General features: G+C 35.8%; 1 protein-coding gene across 1 annotated transcript in view; it reads left to right on the top strand.

The window, feature by feature from the left end:
* The first annotated feature begins 3,033 nt into the window (after positions 1 to 3,033).
* The window catches only part of LOC117125120, a 28,508-nt gene continuing 19,282 nt past the window's right edge, over positions 3,034 to 12,259 (top strand). The window contains exons 1-2 of the mRNA XM_033271518.1: positions 3,034 to 3,174; positions 4,271 to 5,082. Coding sequence (XP_033127409.1) covers positions 3,104 to 3,174; positions 4,271 to 5,082 — 883 coding nt within the window. The 5' untranslated portion in view covers positions 3,034 to 3,103. The remainder of the gene's footprint in view (positions 3,175 to 4,270; positions 5,083 to 12,259) is intronic.

Here is a 12,259-nt window from a genome sequence, read left to right as displayed (position 1 = left end):
TGATCTGATTTGAATTTTTTTTTTTTAAATGTCAATAACTGCATATCATAACAGTACCAGGGGAAGATTTAGGGGGACATTTTCTCTAGTCAGCCCATTATTTCGTACCCTTGTCGACGATCCCCGTCGGAAAATTTCTTAGAGGAAGTGAGAACTTATTGTAATCCAGGATTGAATATACAGGTATTAACCATTTGGCTCTTTTGATGCGCACGTTTATAGTGTTTCAGCGTGGTGCATTTAATAAATAATCATAATTTAAAATGTCACTAAATTTGAAAGATTTTTTTTATTATAAAAAGCTTATTTATCAAAGCAAAATATGGGTCAGTCGGCCGCCGGACCACTTCCACCGCCCATCATAAAACCATCATTGACAGTGGCATATCAACGCCTATTATTTTGTTCTTGCTAGCTAGAGCCAGAGATATTAATTTGCAGTTTCTTTTACCAGGACCATGGGCCTATTTTTACCGGGCAGGCAGGGTGTATAAGAATATTCCGAAATTACAAAGTATCTAGAATGTAAATGAATATCAATTGCCTTCTGTTGTGCCACATGTATTTAATTAAACCATGATGATTACGATGTCATCCCTGACCTTTCTGATTGAAACATTTGAAGAATCTTGAACAGTGTGCAGTAGATCCAATGTAAAGCTCTGATTGTGTGGGACATTCAGCCACGTCTTAAAAGGTTATGGCATTATAATACTGACGCGATCTGCACGTTAATGATATTTAAGTTTTTTATGTTTGAAGGGATTGCATTACACAAAGTGTAGGTGCGGCAAAAGATTTATGGCCAATAAATAAATTAAAAGCCGCAAAATATTCTCTATAATTTAAAACTAAAGTACATTATATGTATAAAATCCAAAAGTTGAATGAAAAAAATTAAGAGGTAGCACAGTATACATAAAATGCTGAATTTATTTGTGTACACGAGTACGTTGCGGTGTGGGGGTTGGGGCGTTAATGGTGAAGGAACCGGTGTTGGGAATAGGGGTAGTCAAGCTTGAAGTGTTCTTACATTTTAGGTTTGTTTGTTTGGACTTTATGGTTCGGTAACTAGCCTATCATCATATTTTTTAATCTCATCATTATCGTCGTCGTCGTCGTCGTTGTTATAATCATCATTATCACATTGCAGCTATTATTTTTACAATGGTAAAATGTATTTCCCAAATACAGTCGCGATGATTAATAAATTATATGAAATAAATATGGGATGCTACCACACAAGAAAAGTAGGGTTATTATGAAACAATATAACATAGATACAATCGTGTACAAAACACTTCAAAAGTTTTTATTTACAATGCTGAGTACAATGATATTGTACTTGCTCTTCCAAAAGACTTCTAAAAAGATAACTTGCGCCATTCTGACCAAAGTATTGCAGAAATCGTAGAATCAATAGTTGAACGTAATAAAATACAAAGCAGGTAATTCTTGAAATAAAGCAATTACTGTACTAACTAGGCATTATCTGTCGAAGATTCCAAGCTAGTAATTAGATATTCGTTATACTAGCATCTGATTGGTTACTATCTGTCCTGCATGAAGTCAAGCGCGAATGCAATGGAAGAACTAGTGATACCTTTCAATAATTTTACATCATTAGATAACTTCGTTGGTTCTCTTTACAATCTTCAAACTGACAAGAGATAAATTTGGATTTAGCAATACGTAGTTTTCTTATTTAAGAGTTCTTGTGTAGTAACAATATATTTATCAAAAATACACATAGTTTACGCCAACGACGTTCCAGTTTACGTAAATACCGTTTACAGACTTTAAGGGTATTAGTGTACCAACCTTCGTGCATTTTCCCCTAATGCATGTTTCTTTAGTGGGAGCAAACACATCAAGGAGACGTACAATCATAAAAGAATTAAGTTGACAAATTGATAATCACAATGCACAACACGTTCAATTACATCTTAAATTACTTTAACCTGTTCAGAAAAAAGTTGCTAATCTTTTTAAATCTTTACCCAGTTTTTCTTCTTTTAAACTTAATATCAAACGATATCTGGTCTCGATGTATGGTAATTAAGCCTTCTAACTTATGTATTAAAATAGAAACCAGACTACCTGTTTATTTAGTTTCTGTATGTTTTATTTTTATTTTTTATTTTAATGGTGGCCACATCTTAAAGTTTTTTTTAAAACTTATTGTGGTCTCCATCCACATAGATTTTTTTGAATATGTTTGATCATGTATATGTTTGTTTTTGTTCATTATGTGGAAAATAAATCAATCAATCAATCAATCAATCAAACGGTATTAGTGTACCAACCTTCGTGCATTTTCCCCTAATGCATGTTTCTTTAGTGGGAGCAAACACATCAAGGAGACGTACAATCATAAAAGAATTAAGTTGACAAATTGATAATCACAATGCACCACACGTTCAATTACATCTTAAATTACTTTAACCTGTTCAGAAAAAAGTTGCTAATCAATGGACCTAATGGCGCCAGATGCACTGTACAGGTGGAACATTCTTTCCTTTGCCAGTTCGGTTTACATGAAGTTTGCAATCAATAACACAGTGAATAAAAAATCAAGATAGTATCAAAAATATATCCGTGTTTCTATCCGAAATAAGATCAAGAGAATTACCAATCTTTATGAGTAGGATTTTTAATATGATAAAATCTAGAGGTGCAATCACTTGACAAAACTTACTGTCCAGAGGGTTATTGAAATGAACGTTAAAATCACCAAGATAGATTTAAGGTTGACTTTCGTATAAGTGTCTGTCAAGTGACGCTGGGAATTCATCAATAAAACTGTTCACGTCGGATGATGGCGGTCTGTATACTGCAGCGATCCTTAAATCCATCTTTTGGAGAAGACTCAAAAGCACTCAAAACTCTTGGGTACGATTTTTCACGAAGTCGAAACCAAGATGAGATTTAAACAACATACCGACTCCACCTCCACGTTTTCCTGACCTGGTATTGTGTGTGAACAAAATATCCATTCGGAGTTAAGGCAGTTAATAGTTCAATATAAAATAATCCTTAAAATAGACGACATCATCAGCAACAGATGCTATATTTATTAGCCAATGGCAAACGATGAGAGCACATGACAGACTTTATTTCAGCAGGTAGACGATTGTTGTTTGACTTTTCACAAAGACTGTTAAGAGATTTGAGGTAAGAACGTATTTTTCTTTTGTTTATAGAAACAAAATTTGTTATGAAACGCAAACAACACTACTCATAAATTATTTGAGAAAAAAAAAGTCCCACTTAATTATTAACTTTTTTGATAGACATCCAGTTGTTGAATAATGACCTACCAAGCTTTTAGTTAGTCTTAATTTAATTACAGCACCTTCGACGTAAGCCTACTAGTCATGTCATAATTGAGAAGAATCTTTGATTTTAATAATACTTATATGTATATATTTCTTCCAAATTCTAAGATCAAATTCCAAATAAAGCTGCGAGTTTTGATAATTAGACCTGTGCCGCAAGCAAATTTTGCGATGTAGGCCTATCTAAACTTCAATTTCGCTCTATGAAGTTAGCGCATATGCAATGATCGGAAACTGATCTTTATGTCGTCCTTAAAAAACGCATGTAAAAATGTGTTATTTAAGAACTCAAGAATGAGTTTACTATCAAATGTAGTGCTTAAATTGATCTAAAGAGAATACTATTTAATGGGATTCAAAATGCCATCGCCAATTTCGACTCGCTTTATTGAGAACAGAAGTTTGTAACTCTAATGGAGTCATCCGTCATTCTCCCTTAGAAAATATATTAGAAATCTATTTTTAGTAGTCTGTTTATGGACAATGATGTTAAAAATACACTGTAATTGTTTAAGTAGGCTTTCGTGTAGTTTGTAACAATTGCCCGGTTGTACCCTGACTGTCAATTGATGACGTCAACAAACGTTTTTGGATATTATTGGATATTTAAGCTGGTAGCTGGCTGAAAAAAGAGTATGTATGTAAATGAGTAGGTAGTATTCGTAACACATTAATTAGGTAAAAGGTGGTTGTTATCAAGTTCAACATTAAGAACGAGAAAGTATAAGGTATATTTTTAAATATAACAGGAAAGACCTATCATATACAATATGCTATTTAATAACTAGGAATTATGGTGTGGTAGCAAAAAAAATGATTATATTTTGTCCCATGTTACTTAAATACATTTAAAATTAAATTATATGGCTAGATTAACCAGCCGGGTAATGATTTCCAAACAATGACAAAATCCTGGTTTTTTTAAAATTTAGAATAAGTATGAATTCCTCTTTGACATCATCTACACTATTAATTGGCCTCATCAGCCTATTAACTTGCCTACCAGAAAGCTTGTCTACGACTACAACACCTGAACAAAACGTTCCTCAAACTTGTAATATGTGCTGTCACGGGCCACCTGGACAACCTGGGATCCCTGGAGTTCCTGGAACACCTGGAGGATTTGGTCCAGCTGGACCACCTGGTAGTAAAGGTGACAGAGGTGAGTTTATTAAAGGTGAAAGAGGAGATAAAGGTGAAAAGGGAGAACCCGGGAATGAAGGTCTAAAAGGTGATAAAGGAAACGAAGGACCTCCTGGTAAACAAGGTCCACTTGGACAAAGAGGACAACCAGGACCTCAAGGAAACACCGGATCAAAAGGAGAAAAAGGTGAACCGGGATTGCAGGCGCCACAAGTCCGTAAATCTGCGTTTACTGCAGTACGCACCACTCACGTGCCAACTTCAGAATCGACCATTCTATTCACATCAATGGAGATTAATGTCGGAGAAAACTTCGATAAGAATACTGGAAAGTTTACATGTAGAAATTCCGGTTATTATTATTTCATGTTTAGTTTTTTGTCGTACAGTGATTCTTCTGCATGGGTTAAAATGAAGTTAAATGGGCGAGCACTCACATCTGTACATCGTAGTGACCGTGCTGGACATGATCAGTTAAGTTCTGGAGTAACAGTTCAATTGGATGTCGGCGACGAAGTCTGGTTGACGAACGAAGGAAGACAAGTTTATGGTAATTCCAACCACCCCTTGACCTTTACTGGGTTTATGATATACGGAATGAATTAATTATTGATACACTTTGTATTGTTTGATAGTAGATGTGTAAGTCCATTGCTCTGTAGATTTGGTTCGGAGAAATTTTTAGTTTAAATACAGCAAATATATAATTCTTATAAATAATTTAATTGTTTGAAATCGAATTGAGTAAACAAATAATATATTAAGACAGTGATTTAAATAATGATATGAAATGTAATTTGTTTCTGTATGTAGTACGTTACAAATATAATGAATTTAGTAATCGGGAATTACATTTACGTAATGAAAAAATGGTAATATATTAAACAAATATAATTATATAATATTTAGGAATACTGGGGTTTTTTTTTATAAAGCATTCTTGATTGGAAATTCTAAACCTGGATAACGTATATATCGTTTGCAATTCAACATAAGCAGGATGACTTTTTTAAACGGGGCACCAATTTACGGTAGCCATATACAGATGATGTGCGTTCTGCATACTTTGTGTTGTTACAAAATATTGTAACGTTTAGTATTTGTATGCCATTTTGTATTTTTTTTTTCTGTTTGAAAAAAAAATGGCAGTGGCAAACTGGGGCCCCTTTCCTAAATCAGCCCCTGGTTTCCCGGCCTAATATGCATAGCTATTTTGAACTGGGAAGCTACGGTATGTAACTAAAATAACACAAATATTAGAGAATGCTTTGCTACTGGGATTTTAATCTTTGTATAGCCAAATACTCTAACAATCTCTAATAAACATATCATTGAACTTACAGGCAGTAAAAACAGTGACGTGAGAACTTATTTTAAAATAACAATTATTATTATTATTTTAAGAGCAATGAAAGCTAAACAGCAACGTATAAATCAATAAGGAAGACACCAACCCCAAGTCATACAGCGCATCCATAGACAAGCGTCTATATTTCTGGTATAAAGCAAATATTCACCGTCTTCTTGCTGTGGAATTACACCTCAGGGGTGGCGGCAGGATTTGCCCGACGGGGTGGGGGTAGGTCCCAGACGAGGGGTCAGATTTCCCCGACGAAAGCAATGTGGGTGTGCGTGGTGAGCTTCGATTAAAAGGTTTCGAAAGTGGTCCAGGGGGCGAAGCCCCCGAAAATTTTAACAATTTAGAGGTTTCAAAGGCTTATTTAATCGATTTTACAGTCTACTAATATGTAGAAAATGTATATAATCTTTTTTTTCCCCCGGCCCCCCCCCCGCTGCCTGTACACCTTCACATTCTTTTTTCTGCCTGCTCTGCTGTGCAAGTGCATTCCAGTGGCGTCGAGAGCCAGTAAGGGCCCCGGGGCAACACCTCACATGGGCCCCCCCTTCACTTGGGACCCCCACTCGGCCGCTCCCCAAATTAAGTCTCCTCCTAAATTTGACAACAAAAGTTTTCATCCTGGCTTGGGCTCGGGCCCTATGGAGATTTTGTTCTTACCCCGAAAATTTTTCATCTTGGTCCGGGCCCCCCAGTAGACCCGGGCCCCGGGGCAGCGACCCCCTGACCCCCTCTCGACGCCACTGGTGCATTCATGTAAATATGTCTGGGATAAAAGAACTGTTTCTTTCTTGATTATTAGTAGAAATTAAGAAATAATAAATTAAATGGTTTAGAATGGATGCATGCTGTTATTTATTCTTATAAAAAGGATTTCTTTGACATTTAGACATCAATTCCTGTACTTGTTAACTTTCCATTAAAATTAAAAACACCACCACTAACTTATCGTTACTAATATACACAAAACACTGTCATATGATGTACATTGGCTAATTGTTATATTTTAAGCCGTATAACAAAATTTATTAAAGAAAAATTGAGATTAACATCACTCTTTATCTTACAGTGGTCGTTATTTGGAGGGAATAGAGGGAGCATTTTAATTGGAGGAAGCAGATAATGTTAAGATAGAAATTCAAACGGGACTTTAATTGGAAGTGGTCCTTAAAAGAAGGGGTCTTTAATCGGAGGCAGTCCTGTATATTAATATTTAAGAGAGTGCCCTTTCCGGTTATCTGGGGGTGCAAGATCTGGGGATGACCTTAGCCAGGACCATGGTGGGGCTGAGGTGGTATAGCCCCTCCATCTGTGCCCCTCCATCTGTGAAAGTCCCTCTTGGTCCTCCCCTCTATTTAGAATTCTGAATCTGCAACTGAAGAATATAGACTTACAAGGACATTTAAAATAGGCCGTTTTTCCTACAACAACCATGTTAAAACGTCAAAACGAATACACTGTATTTAAAAACAACACAGATTAGTTATGCTGTACAACATTAAACTGTACCTCTTCTCTCAAGGGAAAAATGTAAACGCATTCTTAAAATGCATGTGTAAAAACAGCCATTTAATTAGGACAGCAGTCAACTCACCCACTAGCAAAGTCTCCTCTTACAAATTTCCCCTTAAAACATTTAAAATTCTGCCCTTATGAACTGGTACATTTGATAGGGAGAGAGTTTGTTAAGGCCTAACTTTGTCAGGAGGCGACTTTACAGGGGGAACTTTGCAAGAGGCGATTTTGTGAGGGGTGACACTTCTAAGGGGTGGAGGGGGAGCAACTCGACTGGTTGGCATGCTGCTAATCTGTGCCTAATTACCAGAGATGGTTTTATTGTTCATGTTTTATAATTGAGAGTAGTGTACCCATGAAATATGTTGGATAACTATAGCAAATAACATAAAGAAGTCTCAGAAACACTTTCTGGAAAATGTTATGCTCATCTTTTTCTAAAGACGTAATCTAAGTAAGTCGCATTCATGCATGACTTACAGTCTACAATATATTTGGGTCATAAATGCAGCCAACAAACATCTCTGAAATGTCTGCAATGAATGATAAGTAGTTGGCTGGTAGAGGGCAGTATAAACTTTGATTTAAAAAAAACGTACAAGGTACACAAGGCCCTGGTAAAGAACGACAGCCTTTAGTGGTGATGATTTCCTAATAGTCTCAAACTCTCGAACATTTTGCTTTCTCTCCAGCAAGAATTAGATATATCTACATCAAGTTTTAAATATCCATGGTCAGTTTGAACTGGTAATTTAAGTAATAAAGAACGTATTTATTAGAAGATTTAATGTTCTCACTTTTATGTTTGTGTAGCCAAATATTCTAACAATTTATATGAATACGTCAATAAATATTCAGGCAGTAAAAACAGTGACGTGAGAACCTTCGCTTTATTTCAAAATAAAAAAAATATTTATTATTACTTTAAGAATATAAAAGCTAAACAGCAACTTAACAAGATATAAAACTATATGAAATTCCATTCCTGATGATGGCATAATTAATGCGAAATATTGAATCTCAACACGATTGCGTGTATTTCAATATTTGGAGTATGTATTATACTTTCTAATATGGAAAGACTTCACCAAACTCAATTCATGTAGCACATCCATTAGACCTAAGCGTCTATATTTCTTGTATAATAAAGCGAATATCCACCGTCTTCTTTTTGCTGCGGAATTACACCTTCACAGTTTTTTTTTCTGCCTGCAATGTTGTGCAAGCCCATTCATGTATGGAATGGTCTGCCTAATTCTCTCAGATCTTGTGATTCGCTTAGGCAGTTCAAAGTCCATCTAAAAACACCTTTTTCAATAGTTCTCTCACCTTGCTCGATCATATAATTTTGTTTATTGTTTTGTTTGTTTTCTTATTTTTCTACTGCTTTGTTGCATTAGTTAAGTTAGCTCACTTTGCATGGGTTTGGTTCTATGCACGCTTTACTCTTCGTAACTGAAAATAAAGACACTATACAAGTAACAAGTAACAAGTAGCATATCCAACGGCGGCAGAAGCGGGGGGGGAGGGGGCCATTTCCCCACACACTTTTTCTACAGGGGAGCCTGCCCCCCCCCCCACTTTTGTGACTCTTAACCAACACCAGTGACACACATTTTACGAACGCTGCAATGTCATTATTATTATTATTATTATTATTATTTGGTGCTTACACCTTGTTTATTTGCGCGTTATAAATTGATCTATTATTATTAGTATAAAATACAGATTTTTTTTCGTTTTCTAACGATTATTACAAGTTCCCTTTTTGAGTTGAGCAACCAAATGTTGATAGACGTCTGTATACGTGCGTCTGTAAAGTTTCCTTGAAACCAACCCTCGAGCATGAAGAAAAAAATCGCCTGCATTCCTGAATTCTGTATTTAGGCATATGGGGGGAGGTAGGTACTCTTAATGGAGCGACGTTCTAGTTTTCTTTATGCTAACCACGAAGATGTATAGTAAGTGTAACTGATTGGCTTACAGTAACCTTTAAACTAGCGTTATATAACCACATTTAAACTCCGTCTATTTTAACGAAAACATAAAGATACTTAATTAGGCCATTTTTTGAAAAAATAAAGTTCTCTGACGGTTAACTACAGAATTTACAGTACACTGTAGGTAATGTGTAATAGATTGTAAAAACTGTATTGAGTAGGCCCTACAAAAAAAATCTTTCGAATAAAAAACATTTTCGCTTGACATTAGGAATTAATCATTGTGAAACAAAATGATAGGCTATGTCAAGTGTTATTGAAAGTGGCACAATCAAGGGGGAACCTAGTGAGCACGGGACCCCATCCTCCTATTTCTTCAAAATATTTTTTTTAAATGGAGAAAACAGACAAAATTGTATTCAGCTTTTAATCTGAGAGTGCTATTTCCGGCCATCTAGAGGTGCCATAATCATCATTATTTTCAGTCCCACAACAGATGTGGGGCTGCGTGGTGGACATTCTATTTGCGCAAAACCTTTCCTGGAACCCCTCTACTTCGACTCCCTGGACTCGCCACAGTTGGAGTATCATTTCCGGGCTACATAGAAGGGTAATTTTTATCCATCGGGGGATGGAAGTTTTCGTCGGGAAAACCCATATCAAGGATAATCTTCATGATAAATAAGAGGTCGTGGAAGCAATCCCGACTTCGACTTTGTTCGGAAATCTGTGGCGCGCTCAAGGGGAGGGGGAGGCTAAATTGTTCAATTTTGCTTTAAATGAGATATAAGGAAAATTCAAGGGACATCTAGATGTGTATAAGAGACAGCCCCTAAATTGTTCAATAAAAAGATAATTATATTAAAATTTTATGTCTGGAAGTGCAATTTCCGGCCATCTAGAGGTGCCATAATAACATAATTTCTTACCTCAGTGTCAGCCATGGTGGGGCTGAGCTAGTATAGTTCTTCTGTTTGTGAAAGTACCCTCACTGGGCCCTTCTATTTCCAATTCCTGGATCCGCCACTGGAAATTACAACAAATATGAAATCATATTACAGTAGCTTGATGCCTATAAAATAACTTATAAAATTTACCAAACTTCATAAAATATCCGTATAGCTTCCAGTGGGTTCCCCCTGGACCCCCACCGGCGGCTCTTGGCAGCCCCCTGGCCCCCAGCCTAGATGCTCGCTTCGCTCGCATACCGGACCTTATGAAATGGCACTCCCCTTTCAAAAACGTTCCGCCACCGTTGAACATATCACAACAACAATCAGCATATTCCAATATTTTTCAGAAATACTACCGTTGCTTTAATCTCGGTGGTTAAATTCTCTAAATTTTCTCTCTGTGTTGACTAGATGTTCTAGAAAAATGACTTTTTTTCACCAACAACGGCACAGATTTACCACATTACTACAATCAATGTGTAGTCTTCTATTTGGAAGCGCGCCACTAAATCATCATACATTTCCTCAGTTTCTTCATTCCAGGCTCCATATTTTCCTATAAAAGTTGAAAATAGCAGGTTAATAAAGTGCAGGTTAAATAGTAAAAGAAGTGCTACCTACTCACTTTTTCATTAACAAGTTAATGAGTTTCCCTTATGCCACGTCTTGATGTACAGTCCAAGTTCAAACCACATTCATGTAAAAGACTGCTTATTCTTAATAATATATACTGTTATAATCTAAAATGAAATTTTACCGTTGTAATAAAAAAAAATATATTTATTTGAAATCCAATTGTAATGAAAATGGATTAACTGATAGTGTTAAGACAGTATTTGTATCCATTTTTAAAATGTTACGGAAGAGACTTTTATCACAACTTTTTAATTTTTGTCTAATTAATACTCAGCTCATTATTTTATTAAGATGTTTTTCTATGTGTTAAACTTAGTCGTTTAATTTCCATTTTTATTTTGATGTATTTCCATATAATGTGTTTGATTCTTAAGTAAGTGAATGTTTTGTTATGTATTTTATCTCTCCGTTTTGGAGATTTTTTAGTAAATGCAATTGAAATTGAAAAATTCTGCTTGAAGTATTGTGTCCAAGTCTATAATGACTAAGATTGCACTATAAAACTGAAACTGAAACAATGATTGAGCTCACGTGATGATGTAACTATTCATGAAGGAATAAAAAAATTTCAAATTAATATCAATAATAAGTTTGAGAGTGCCATTTCCTGACATCAACAGGTGCAAAAACCAAACATTGTGGAGCTGGAGTGATGGGTGTGGAATATCAAGCCAGCACCTCCCAACTTGACAGCTATGGCTAAATTCAGGGACGGATCCAGTAGGGGGAACGGGGAAACGTACTCCCTCCCGTTTTGCCACAAAATCTTTAAAATTTCAATGCATATCCATGCTATGTGCTACTCACATATCTATTCTGAAATTGTTGTGCCCCCCTCCACCTAACGTTTGAAAAATTCTGGATCTGCCGCTGAAATTATGTATTTTATAAGTAATAGACGACTTTGTTCAGCAGCAGATGCTATAGCTATTAGCCAATGCAACACGTTATAAACGATGAAGACACATGGAAAAATTATCCAGCAAATAAACAAACGATCATTTTTCTTTTCATGAAGACACTTACGAGATTTGAGGTCAGAACAACTTTTCTTTAATCTAATAATGTTATAATGTTATGCTTAAACGCAAACATTACTACTCATCATGTGATCGGATCGGCGCCAACATTTATAGAAAAATGTCCGACCATAATTATCAATCACAACATTTCTGATAAAAAAAAAAACAAGTTGTTGAATAGTGTCCTACTAAGCTTATAGTTCTGTCTCTTATACACATCTAGATGTGTATAAGAGACAGATCCCGACTTCGACTTTGTTCGGAAATCTGTGGCGCGCTCAAGGGGAGGGGGAGGCTAAATTGTTCAATTTTGCTTTAAATGAGATATAAGGAAAATTCAAGGGGACAGATGTGT

Source organism: Anneissia japonica, unplaced genomic scaffold (assembly GCF_011630105.1).
Source record: "Anneissia japonica isolate Jap-2015-1 unplaced genomic scaffold, ASM1163010v1 scaffold9_len2422644_cov172, whole genome shotgun sequence".
Taxonomy (NCBI): Eukaryota; Metazoa; Echinodermata; class Crinoidea; order Comatulida; family Comatulidae; genus Anneissia; species Anneissia japonica.
This window is presented reverse-complemented; position numbering and strand designations above follow the sequence as displayed.